Raw genomic sequence first — 13949 nt, 5'->3', positions numbered from 1 at the left:
TGCCAGTATAATGCCATTTTGATTAGTTTGGCCATGTAGTTATAGTTTGATGTCAAGTAGCATGGTACCTCTAACATTGTTCTTTCTCTATTGCCTTAGCTATTTAAGGTCTTTTGTGATTGCTTATAAATTTTAAAATTATTTGTTCTTGTTCAATGAAAAATGCCATTAGTATTTTTACATAGATTGCACTGAATCTGTAAATTGCTTTGAATAGTATAAACATACTAATGATATTAAGTTTTCCTATCCATGAGCATGGTATATGCTTCTATTTAATTGTATCTTCTATTTCTTTCTTCAACATCTTATGTTTTCTGAGTACAGGTCTTTTACCTCCTTGGTTAAATTATTCCTGTGTATGTATGTATATATGTATGTATGTACTTATAAGTTGATGGTTATTTTTTTTTAAGGATTTTAAAAATATTTTTTTTCAATTATAGTTGGCATACAACATTATATTAGTTTCAGGTATACAACATAGTGATTAGACATCTATATAACTTATGAAGTGATTACCTAATAAATCTAGTACCTATCTGACACCACACATAGTTATTACAATATTATTGACTATATTCCTTATGCTGTACTTTACACCTCCATGACAATCTTGTAACTACCAATTTGTATTTCTTAATTCCTCCCTCTTTTACACCCACCCCCCAATCTCCCTACCATCTAGTACTCTCAATATATTCTCTGTATCTATGAGTTTGAGTCTTTTTTCTTTTTTTATTCTTTAGACTCCACATGTAAGTGAAATCATATAGCATTTGTCTTTCTCTCTCTGAATTACTCCACTCAGCACAATACCCTCTGGGTCCAACCATGTTGATACAGATGAAAAGATTTCATTATATGTACCACCTTTTCATCCATTCATCCATTGATGTATACCAGTTTGCCTCCATATCTTGACTATCATAAATACTGCTGCAGTGAACATATAAATTCACATATTATTTTGAAGTATTTTTTTCGTTTCTTCGAATAAGTAACCAAAAACGGGATTACTTAGTCCTTCTTTGTCTCGTGTTATAGTTTTTGTTTTAAAGTTTATTTTATCTGGTATAACTATTGCTAACCTAGCTGTGTTTTGTTTCCTTTCCATTTCCATGAAACTTTTTTTTTTTAAATCCCTTTACTTTTAGTCTCTGTGTGTCTTTAAACTTGAAGTAAATTTCTTGTAGGCAGCATATGCGTGAGTCTTGTTTTCTTATCTACTCAGCCATCCTATGTCTTTTGATTGGAGCATTTAATCAACTTACATTGAAAGTAATTATTGATATATAGTTATTGCCATTTTATATTCACATTTAAAAAATATTTTCTTCTACTTGTCCTAGAACTCCCTTGAGCATTTCTTGTAATACTGATTTGGTATTAATAAACTTCTTTAGGTTTTTCTTGTCTGGGAACCTCTTTATCTGTCCTTCAACTTTGAAAGATAGCTTTGCTGGGTAGAGTAATCTTGGCTATAGGTCCTTGTTTTTCATCACTTTAAATGTTTCGTGCCAATTCCTTCTGGCCTGAACATTTCCATTGATAAATCAGCTCCCAGTCTTATGGTAGCAGTCTTGTAGGTAACTAACTGTTTTTCTCTTGCTGCTTTTAAGATTCTTTTTAACTTTTGTCTTTTTAATTATAAGTTGTCTGGTATTGGTATCTTGAGGTTCATCTCTTTTGAAACTATCTGTGCTTCCTGGGCTTGCACGTCTATTTCTGTCATCAAGTTAGCATAGTTTTCAGTCATTATTTCTTCAAATATTTTTTCAATTCATCTCTCTGTCTCTTCCCCTCTGATACCTCTGTGATGTAAACGTTGATGTTGACCCTAAGACCCCTTAAATCAGCCTCATTTTTTTTTTATTTTTTTCCTCATTTCTATTCTGATTGGGTGTTTCTGTTCTCTTATCTTCTAAATCTCTGAATTGATCCTATGCTTCATCTAATCTATTGATTCCCTCTAATGTACTCTTCATTTAATTTATTGTATTTTTCATATCTGAGTGGTTCTTTTTTATGTCTTCCATTTTCATTTTTATGTTTCGTATCTCTTTGTTAAAGTTCTTACTGATTTTCTCTACTCTTCCTTTAAGTTCATTGAGCATCCTTAGAACAAGTGTTTTGAACTCTGCATCTGATAGTTTTCTTGTCTCCATTTTGTTGAGTTCTTTTTCTTGATCTTTGTTCTGTTCTTTCATGTAAGACATGTTTCTTTGTCTCCCCATTTAAGCTGCCTCTCTGTTTCTGTTTTGATGTATTAGATATGGTGGGGAGGAGGCTCTGCAGCTAAGAAAATACTCCCAATCTTGACTGCCACATGCAGTTCTGGGCCTGGGCCATTGTTTTGCATCTCTGCCCCTTCTACCAATCTCTAGATGACCTCTTATGTATGTCCCCAGTTGTAAGATTTCTGTTCAGCCAGACCTCAGGTGACTCCCAGTGATTGCTGCTCTGTAGTTTTGTTATAATTTTGGTGTGGTCACAAGAGGAGACTTGCACAGCATTTACCTTCTATGTCATCCTGACCAGTTCAACAAATCTTATGTTTAACTTTTAATTTGCTATTGTAATTACACATGATCCTCCTTTCGTCTTTTAACATTTGTACTAACTTTATAATTGGTTGAGCCACTGCTTTTATTATGTATTTGCCTTTGTCAATGAGAGTTTCTCTTTTTTTTTTTTTTTGAGAAATTTTCTTAATCCTATTTTTAATGTTTTTTTTCCCCTCTTTTAAAGAAGTTCCTTTAACATTTCTTGTACTAATGATTTGGTAGTAGAACTCCTTAAGATTTTTTTCTTGTCTAGAGGGTGTTTTATTTCTCCTTCAATTCTTTTTTTCTTTTTAAAGGTACTCAAATATGCTTCAAATTTTAAAAAGATCTCTCTTTTAATTCTAAATGATAGCCTTGTGGGTAGAACAATCTTGGTTGTTGGTCCTTGCTTTTCAACACTTTGAGTATTTTGTGCCAATACTTTTTAGACTGATAAGTTTCTGTTGATAAATCAGCTGACAGTCTTATGGGAGCTCCCTTGTAGGTAACTACCTCTCTTTTGCTGTTTTTAAGATTATTTCTTTGTCTTTAACATTTAGCATTTTAATTATAATGTGTCTTGGTGTGGGCCTCTTTGGGCTCAACTTGAGACATTCTGTTCTTCCTGGATTTGTGTGTGTATTTTCTTTATCAGGTTAGTAAGTCTTTTGTCATTATTTCTTCAAATAGATTTTCAATCCCTTGCTTTCTCTCCTTTCTTTCTGTTGCTCCTATGATGCAAATGATATTGTCCCCGAGGTCCTTGCACTATCCTTTTTTTTTTAAATTATTTTTTGGTTGTTTTTCTATTTGGGCATTTTCCACTAATTGTATTTCAAATCGCTGATTCGATCTTGTGCTACCTCTAATCTATTGTTGATTCCTTCTGATATATTCTTTATTTCAGTCATAATTATCTTAATTTCTGAAGATTTTTTATGGTTTCCTTTTTATTGTGTAATTTCTCACTGAGTTCGTATTTTCTTACCCCAATTTTATTGAGCATCCTTATAACTAGTGTTTTGAACTCTGTATCTGGTTGATTGCTTTTTTTTTCCTGGTGTCTTTTTTTTCCTCTTTTTATTTGGAACCATGTTTCTTTGTCTCTTCATTTTAATTGCCTCCATGTGTTTGTTTCTATGTATTAGGTAGATCTTCTGTGTTTCCTAGTTTTGGCAGAGTGGCCTTATATAGTAGATGTCCCCTGGGGCCCAGTGGCACAGCCTCTCTGGTCATCTGAGATAGGTGCTCCAGAGGTGTCCTCTGTGTTTTTGAATACCATCATGTCATAGTCGAGCCTTAATTGCTGTTTAGTACATCAGTGCAGGCATCGACTTTTAGGTTGAGTTGCTATGAATACCAGCTATGACTACTGCTGATGAGTGGTTGTGCAGGGTAGTTCAGGGGCTGACCCCAAGGGATAAAATTCCCTTTAACAAGTCTCTGGTGCCTGCTGAGTCCTCCCTTTGGATTTTTCATTTGGGAAGATAATTGGGTGGTGCTCTGGTGTAGTTTAAATCCAGTCACCAGGTATTTGGTTCTGGGGTCTGTTTGAAGGGATTTGGGTGCAGCCCAAGATCAGCTGCTGTCTGTACTCAGCCTAGGGTCACCTGGTTGTTTGTTGCCTGTGCTGGGCTTGGGAGCACCTGCTAGTGGTTTTTCTCTGAACCCAGGCTGGCTGACAGTAGAGCTGGGCTTGGGACTGCTTAGCAAAGAGACAGGGTATGCCTAAGCCAGCTACTGTTTGGGGGAGCTTTTGGACCTTTGAGAGATTTTAGGAAACCCTAGCATGAGCTGAGGCTGGCTGTTTGTATGGAATATCTACTGGAAGAGCTTTGGGCTAAATGTGTGAGTAAGCTGAAGAGGAGTTTCAGAGAATCACCAGAGTGGGGAAGCAGTATTAGCCAGGTTAATGGAGGCTCAAATTTGGTGCCTATCAGCATGTATAAATGAAGGTCTCAGCAAAGCAACAATGGCACTTGCTAGAATTTCTGCCTGCACTTGCAGATTGTGTAGCTAGAGGGCTTAAAAAAGAACTATAGTACCTAGCAGCATTTTAGTCCTGGTGAGAGCAAGCTCTCCAGACCTTGCTCTGAAGCCAGGAAATTTAGTTCCTCCCCATATATCCCTGGAGCTTTTCAAGCTGCTATTCCTTCTCTGGAGCTTAGGGTGATTGCGTGCAAGTGAGTCTGTGCTCAGGCCCTTTAAAGGATGCCTGGGTCCCACTCAATTATTAAGCATCATATGTGGGTGTGAGGCCAGTCCTTTTTGTGTCTCCACCTATCTTATCAGATCAACATGGCTTCTCCTTTTTATACTTAGTTATAACAGTTCTGTTCATCTAGTTTTTAGGTGGTTCTCAAAGGTTTTTGTCCTATTACACAATTTTGACCAGAAGTCTATGATGAGGGTATTCTTTAGACACGATCAAGATATTGATGACTATATCACTTTTTTTTTTAAATTCGAGAGAAAAACTAAAATTTTCTTCTGAGTCTTATTCTATCAAAATAATCAGAGGAAAGGAAGACATTGTCAGCTAGGATATTGTTATGTGTTGAGCATAACAATAGGTTATGCTCAAATTCATAGGTTGAAGTTCTAAATCCCAGTGCCTGAGAATGTGATTTTATATGTTTTTATAGAGGTAATCAAGTAAAAAATGAAGTCATTAGATTGGGCGCTATTTAATATAACTTGTGTCCTTCTAGGGTAGGTAGGACAGAGAGACAGACATAGATGATGTGAAGACACATAAGGAAGAGATGGCCATTTACAAGCCAAGGAGAAAGGCCTGGAACAGATCCTTCTCTCAAATTCCTCAGAAAGAGCCAATCCTGCCAACATCTTGATCTTGGACTCTTAACCACCAAAATTGTGACATGAGATTTCTGAGTCTATAGTACTTTGTTATAGCAGCTCTATCAAACTAATACAGGTACATAACCCTTAGTTAATTTTCTTACTTAACATTTATATAAAGTCTAGCTTATCATTTTGCTTATCATTCTAAATTAATAAACACTCACAATCTGAGACAGAGTCATTTATGGACACTGTGGCTTTGGTAGGCTCTCCAAGGGCAGCATTCATAGGCATACGAAGGATCAGTTCAAATCTCTCAATTCCCTCCAGCAGTGGTTGTCCAAGATCATCCAGAATGATAACACGAACTGTCTGCATGTTGACTCCAGGTGCAAAATCTAAATTACTACTAATTCCCACATAATCTGTTCCAGCTATGATAGTAAAAAAAAATTATTCAATCGGAGACTGAAGAAATTTAAATAAAATTATAATAAGCAAATCATGTAGCTATATTTTATAATTCTTTTAAAAATACAGACTGGTATAATATTACAGAAAAGTACATTTAATGAAATATAAAATATTAGTATCTACATTGGTTATTAAGCTGATAGACCAAAGATATGGTTCTTAAGTTTGTCTTATCTATGTCTAATATGTTATTTTAGCTTTAGTTATTTTCATTTTGTTTTTAATAGTTTTTCCATGTTTATTTTGGAATTCTCAAATGGAACTAATAAAAAGCAGGTCTAAAACTCAGCATATCAATCAGGCATTATTAAATTATATATAAAATACATATGTTTAAATTTTGTTAACATTAGTTAAATACCTATATCTGTGAGCTACTACAGAGTATTCTATTTATGTCAGTAGTTGCCTGCTAGTTAAACCAACACATTTCAGATATAAACTTTTGTCTCACATGCTCCACCCACATTCACCCAGGTAAGGAGAGAAATCCATTATTCTCAAAGACATATTTGGTCTGTTGTTGGCTTATTACTTTTCAGACTATGTGGTACATATCTAGTGTTGACATCTCTGTTTATGTCTCAAGTAGTTAAAAACAAAACTTTCTTTTAATCTTTAGTTACTACATCCATAAAGACTAAGAGCAGAGGATGATAATTTAATGTCATTGTTTCTTTGTTTTCATAACTTCTCTCATTTTGTATTTACTTCATCTCTGAATATGCAACAATATGTGAATGTGCCTGTCTTTAATTAATTTTTTAAAATCTCTGTATTTGAATCCATTCTGGTTCTTCTTATATTTTCCTTTTCCTCTGCTTCTTCACTTTTATTCTCACATCTTTATTTTATTTGAATTTTCTCTTATGACTAATTGACTTATGACAAAATGACTAATTGGGCTAAACAAATGTTCGTCGAAGACTGACTACATGCAAAGCATTATACTAGGTATACTACATTTAAAAAGTTAAAAACTTAAGGGTGACTTTTGAAATGGTATGGCTCCTGCTTGCTTTCTGTGATAAGTGTGTAATGTGGATATGATGTACATGTGTGCATGCATGTGTGTGTATGTGAGTAAAAGAGGGAGTTTGTATTGTTGGTAAGTTAGAAGGAAAAAACTTGTAATCCTAAGCTTGTTCTAAACGTTATGATAAACTTTTTGGAGATGCAGATTCTAAAATAAAAGGTAGGCATGTGCGAGCTAGAAGAATAAAATGTGGAAACGCCTTGTGAATGTGAAGTATATATTGAGGACTTCTGGTTAAACTGAGGCAGGAACCATATTGGTGTTGTTTACCTGCAAGATACTTAAATGTCATTAGATTTCTGTGAAGGTGGCCAACATGATTAGTCTTGTGCATATGATGTCATATTATTCAATGATGTTAGATTTGCCAAATGTAGTGTACAAATTCATGCAAATATAGCCATTAGAATTTAGTCTTTGACTTATGTGTTTTTAACTTAGCCTCTGATTCATAGCCCTTAAATTTATTTTCTCACAGTAGTAAATAGAGCCTCAATTTACCTAACATATAGTAATATTTTTCAGAAAAATCCATTTAATCAGACTTCTTTAATAAGAGTAAAGTATTTTAGCTTTAAAGTATTTTGTGTTGAGGTAAATTGAAAATTGTGGAATAATCAAAAGAGTTACTGTATGAAACTTCTCACCATTGGCAGAGGGTGGATCCGTTTTCTGAGATCTCAAGGTAACACTAGAAGACCTGGACAGATCAGTGCCTGTTCTCCATACCCGTACTTCCAAATAGCCAGCACTCTCATCCACTGAGTACTCAAAATCACCAAAGTAGAAGATGGGTTCTGTTAAGAACAAAACAGAAAGCATTGCTGTTATTTTTATTTTTGCACATCAAACTCTACTGACATAATTCCAAAGAAGTTACCTTCATCATATTGACTTCCTTATATCATATTTTTTTTGTAAGATAACATCTCTTTAATCTATAGATTTATATAATTTTCAGTTCAAAATGTCTGTGTTGGAAAACAAGCAAACAAAAATACTATAGTAAACTGCTTAATGGAACATTTTCATCTTGAAGCATAAGTTACCCATATTAACGGCTTTGAAATGTACTTTCTGGAAGTTTAGCTGGTAAAATAGCACCAAAATGAAACAAAACACATAAAGCTAAAATTTTATGAGTTTCACCCCACTGTTCATTATACCATATCCTACCAAGTTTTCTCTCTGGAGACTATTTGATTTTTAACCTCTTCTAGTCCATTAGATTTGGCCTTAATCCAGTATATTTGGGTCTGTTATAACCACTATAGAGTCTTGTATAACTATACTAAATATACTATATGATTACCTGGCCTGGAGATTTTAGGGAGACCAGAACATAATTGTAGGTTAGCTGTAGGAGATTGGGGGTATCCTATAACAACTGAGGTTCCAGTGGAGAAATATCATACTAAGATGCTTACATTTGTCTTAAACATGAAGGAAATAATTGACTTGTCATTAAAATTAAACACATCTTTGGAGACTTTGTATTTTCCTCCAGTTTAGGTGATGAATTGATCTAATCATCATTTCCTGTCTGATTCCACTGGTGAGCAACAGTTTACCTTGTGAGATCACTGCTAACAGTCTGAGGTATAGAAGTCAGTGGACTAATAAAGAAAACTGAGAGATAATTTGTGAGCTACTAAAAAAATTATTTTGAAATATCTATTGTCCCACAGGAAGTCACAGAAATAGTATATACTTTAACTTTTGGGAACTTATTTTATAAGTATTCATTAACAAAGATAAATTAATTTAGTGAATACATAACATGGTAACTGACCCTTTGACCTTAGACATTTTACTCATTTGTGTCTGGTTTTATGACTCAAAGAAATGTGTCTAAAAGGTCAGGCAACATACATCTATGTTCCTTAAAACACAAGGCCATTAAAGAGATGACTATCATGTTTTACAGCACTTAATTGAGTTACAAAACATACAAAATCAAACAAAACCCTACAATGATGGCTCACAATCAAAGGAAACCCATTTTGTGCAGTTCAATTTGAATAGGAATCTTTATTTTCCTGACCCAAGTAAATAACCTTTATTAAAACTGCAAAATTATGTTTTATTATTATTATTATTTTCATATGGGGCATGAAAAAAGGATATAACTCCTCTTAACTTTTTTAAATAATGTATTTTTACTTTTCAATTATAGTTGATATAGAATATTATATTAGTTTCAGGTGTACAACATAATGATTAGACATCTATGAAACTCATGAAACGATCACCTCAATAAATCTAGTACATTTAATACCATACAGAGTTATTACAATATTATTGACTATCTTTCTATGCTGTACTTTACATATCCATGACTATTTTGTAACTACCAATTTGCATTTCTTAATCCCTTCCCCCTTTTCACCCACCTCTCAAACCCCCTCAAAATAGTCTCTGTATTTATGAGTCTGTTTTATTTATTTTGTACTTCAGATTCCACATGTAAGTGAAATCATATGACATTTATCTTTCTCTGTCTCACTTATTCCACTCAGCACAATACCTTCGAGTCCATCCATGATGATGCAGATGGCAAAATTTCATTATTTTTTATGGCTGATGTAATATTCTATTGTATATATGTACTACCTTTTCTTTATCCATTTAGCCATTGATGGATACTCAGGTTGCCTCCATCTTGGCTATTATAAATCACACTGCAATGAACATGTGGATGCAATGTCCATATGTTCAAAATAGTATTTTGAATTTCTTCAGATAAATACCCAGAAGTGGGATTACTGGGTCCTTCTTTGTCTCTTGTTATAGCTTTTGTTTTAAAAACTATTTTGTCTGGTATAGTTATTGCTACCCCAGTTGTGTTTTGTTTCCTTTTCATTTCCATGAAATATCTTTTTCCATCCCTTTACTTTTAATCTGTGTGTGTCTTTTGACCTAAAGTGATTCTCTTGTAGGCAAGGGTTTTGTTTTCTTATCCATTCAGCTGCTCTATATTTTGATTTGAGCATTTAATTATTTTTCTTTAAAATACTTATTGTCATTTTATTACATATATATTTTCTTCTTAAACAAGATTTCCCAACAGTAATACTGGCTTGGCGGCGATGAACTCTTAGCTTTTTATCGTCTGGGAAACTCTATCTATCTTTCAGTCTGTCCTTCGATGATAGCTTTGCTGGATAGAGTAATCTTGGTTGAAGGTCCTTGCTTTTCATCAGTTCGAATATTTTTTGTTAGGCCATTCTGGCCTGCAAAAGTTTCTGTCGAGAAGTTGGCTGACAGTCTTATGGGAGCTCCCTTGTAGGTAAATAATTGCTTTTCCTTTGTTGCTTTTATATTCTCTCTTTTTTTTTTTTGTCTTTAACCTTTGGCATTTTAATTATGATGTGTCTTGATATGGGCCTGTTTGGGTTCACCTTGTTTGGGCCTCTCTGCATTTCCTAGGCTTGCATACCTATTTCCTTTACCAGGCTAAGAAAGTTTTCTCATTATTTTCTCAAATAGGTTTTCAATTCCTGTTCTCTCTCTTCTCCTTCTAGTACTCCTATGATACAAATTTTGGTATGCTTAATGTTGTCTCAGAGTCCCCTTAAACTGTCATCATTTTTTGTATTCTTTTTTCTTGATGATGTTCTGATTGGGTGTCCTCCATCATCTAAACTGCTGATTCGATCCTTCACTCCATCTAATGTATGTGTCATGAACTCTTCATCTCAGATATTATATTTTTCACTTCTGACTTGTTCCCTTTTATGTTTCCCATCATCATTTTAATGTTTTCCATCTCTTTATTAAAATTCTCACTGAATTCCTATACTCTTCCCCTAAGTTCACGGAACAACATCCTTATAATCAGTGTTTTAAACTCTGAATCTGGTAGATTGTTTGTCTCCATTCTGATGAGTTGTTTTTCTGGATCTTTTTTCTATCCTTTCATGCCAGACATTTCTTTATCCCCCCCCATTTTGTTGCTTTCTTGTGTTTCTTTCTATGTATTTGGTAGGCTTTCTAAGTCTTCCAATCTTAGTAGAGTGGCTTTATGTAGTAGGTGTCCTGTGTGGTCCAGTGACACAGTCTTCCTGGTCACCTAAGCCAGGTACTCAAAGTGTGTCCCTTGTGTGTGTTGTGTGTGCCCTCCTGTTATTGTTGAGCCTTGGATGCTGTTTGCACATCTATAGATGGGATTGATCCTTGGGCTGACTGGTTGTAAGGACTGGCTTGTGAGGGGCTGACCCTATGGAGAAGGATTCACTTTAGCAGGATTCTGGTGCTTGCCCAGTCTGCCCTTTGGGTGTGTCCTCTCCAGATGCAACCCTGGCTGGTGTTCCTGCTCTGGCACCAGTTGAAGCAGGTTGGCCTAAGTTCCTCCTGGGAGGGGCCCAGCGGTGGGCCGAGTTCAGCTGCAGCTTGTGCACTTCCAGGGCTGCCTGGTAGGAGTCACCAAGTAATCCATAGATGGCCACCACCAATGCTGAGCTTATAGGTGCAACAAGAGGTCAAGGTAGGAACTGAGGCTGGCTGCCACTAATGCTGGGCTTGGGACCTCTCAGCAAGAGTTACAGGGCATAACAAAGCTAGATGCTGCTTTTTTGGGTTTTATAAGCCTTTGAGAGATTTTAGGAACATTTGCAGCATGTGCCATAGGTTTTGTGAGCCTTTGAGAGATTTTAGGAAAGTCTACAGCATGTGCCAAGATAGACCATTTGTATGAAAAACCACTGGAGGCAGCGTGAATGGGCCCAAAATTTGGGAGAGGCAGAATGACCTGTGATAATCAGGTTGATGGAGACTCAGATATGGTGGCCTCTTGTGTCTGCACGCTGACTGTGGGGAGAGCTCAACAATGGATACTGCCAGTACTTCTGTATAGGTGAAAGCCACACCTCAGCCCTCACCCTGAAGCCAGACAACTCAGTTCCTCCTGTGTGTCCCTGGAACAATTTGAGCAGCTGCCCCAGTGCTGGAGCTCAGAGTGAGTGAGTCTGTTACTGAGTAAGTCTGCAAGCAGGCCCTTAAGAGGAATGTCTACATCTCCAGTCACCCTGTCTCACTCAACCACAATCTCCACTGGTTTTCAGTCAGAGGTTGTGGGGACTTCTCTTCCCGGCACTGGAACCATGGGCTGGAGATCCCAGTATGGAGCCAGGTCCCCTTGCTCTTCCTTGATTCTCAAGAGCCACATGCAGTTGTGGGACCACCTGTTTTGCATCTCTGCTCCTTCTACAAGTCTCAATGTGACCTCTTATAGTATACCTTCAGTTGTAAGACTTCTGTTCAGCCAGACCTCAGGCAACTCGCAGTCATGGTTGTTCTGTAGTTTTGTTGTAATTTTGATGTATACATGAGAGAAGGCGAGTGCAGTGTCTACCTTCTATGGCATCTTGACTGGACCTAGTTTTCCCCCTCGACTTTTGAATGATACAAAACCAAACTTGGAAACTTTATGACCAAATGTTTTTGTTAGAGTTTAATGTATAGTTTACTAAGATAAAAATAAACAGTCTTATGTAATACTCTGAAAATTTTTATACAAGTTGTCATTTAGAATAAAGACTAATGATAGTAGTTACCATACATAGAACATTTATTATGTGACTGACACATGTGATTTATTCAGCAGTCCCCAACCTTTTTAGCACCAGGGACTGGTGCTCCTATGAGAATCTAATGCCTGGTGATCTGAGGTGGAGCTGAGGCCACAGGGCTAATGCTGAGGAGCAGCTGTAAAAACAGATGGAGCTTTACTCTTTTGCTCACCACTCACCTCCTGCTGTGCAGCCTGGTTCCTAACAGGCCACTGACTGGTACTGGTCCATGGCCTGGGGTTAGGGAACCCTGCTTTATATACATGTATTATGTATGTGTGTGTCTCAGAAAGAGAGATAGAGGAGAGGCATGGCACATGTAACAATGCTCATAATAATAAGAGTTATGTGAATGGTGCAAATAATATAATATTGCTTATTAATTAGTATATTGTTATCTTCAGCAGAAAGAAAGAGGCGAAATGGAAAAAGGATTTTAATTCTAAATCTCACAATTTCACTCTACCAGATTATGGAAGGCATTAGGAAAGATACTTATTTTTAAGTGAATTTTTGATTATCTATAAATTTAAGTTATTTATGTGATTTCTTTCCCCTCTGTGTTCCACTTATGATGGCTAGAAAATTGGCCTATTAATCATTGCAGTCATTGTAATTAAAGTATAAGGTAATCAATTATTATGAGATTAAAACACAATATAATAGTTTTTTTAAAAAACAATTTTTGCCAATGGCTTAGTTTCTTATGCCAGGAATAAAAAAATGGCTAAACATTAGCATCTTTTTATATTTCAGTGTATTTGAATGAAAATTGAAAAGTAAATCATTATTGTTATTTCAATTTCGTGTCTTTAAAAAAATATCTAAAATTTAAATATTGTTTATAATTGTTACAGTTGGACAGAATTTTACGTAATATGAATGAGTTAAAAATTCTTCAAGGGAGGTTTGGAGAAACATGGCAGAATGACAGATGTCCCCAGATATCTCCCCTTGAAACAACAATAAGCTGAACATCTAAAGCTCAACAAAAAACAACCAAACTGCACACCAGCACATCTGAACATGGGATCTGCACATAAAAGCTACCACAGGTCAGAACCCCAAGTGTCGAGCAGTAGACTGGGAGAAATAAAAAAAGCTCCCTCTTGTAGCCAGAGCTCCCTGTAGGAGGAGGGAGAAGGGAGAAGGTGTGGCGACTTCCCTGAAAAGCCTTGCCTGGGAGTGCTGGGAACTCAACACGGCTGGTGGCAGAGCCCAGTCATCAGGGCAGAAAGAAGAGAAGCAGGATAACAGAGAAGCAAGAATGGCAGAGAAACAACAGTTGATTTTTACCTTCCACAGTTGCAAAACCAAGGATAAACCACAGCCATCAACCCCCAACACACAGGGACCCTTTTCCCATATCTTCTGAGACCAAACACAGTGAAGCCCAGGGGAATCTGACCAAATTCTACTGAAACTGTTGCCAAAACTGACAGAGTAGTGAGCATGATTAAACATCTATAAGAAAGAAAAAGGCATTCTAAGGTTTTATATAAAGCAGGAATTCAAGAG

At 36.0% G+C, this 13949-nt stretch overlaps 1 protein-coding gene across 3 annotated transcripts in view; it reads right to left on the bottom strand.

Annotated features, from left to right (window-relative positions):
- The window catches only part of FREM2 (FRAS1 related extracellular matrix 2), a 209317-nt gene that overhangs the window by 67818 nt on the left and 127550 nt on the right, over positions 1-13949 (bottom strand). For all 3 annotated transcript variants that reach the window (XM_016161361.2, XM_016161362.2, XM_016161363.2), the window contains 2 exons: positions 7509-7658; positions 5576-5785 (listed from right to left, as the gene is read on the bottom strand). In XM_016161361.2, the coding sequence (XP_016016847.2) occupies positions 5576-5785; positions 7509-7658 (360 nt within the window). The remainder of the gene's footprint in view (positions 1-5575; positions 5786-7508; positions 7659-13949) is intronic.

The sequence above is a fragment of the Rousettus aegyptiacus genome, unplaced genomic scaffold, assembly GCF_014176215.1.
Source record: "Rousettus aegyptiacus isolate mRouAeg1 unplaced genomic scaffold, mRouAeg1.p scaffold_m13_p_11, whole genome shotgun sequence".
NCBI lineage: Eukaryota > Metazoa > Chordata > Mammalia > Chiroptera > Pteropodidae > Rousettus > Rousettus aegyptiacus.
Note: the sequence above shows the minus strand (reverse complement) of the source record. Positions and strands in the feature narration are given on the sequence as shown.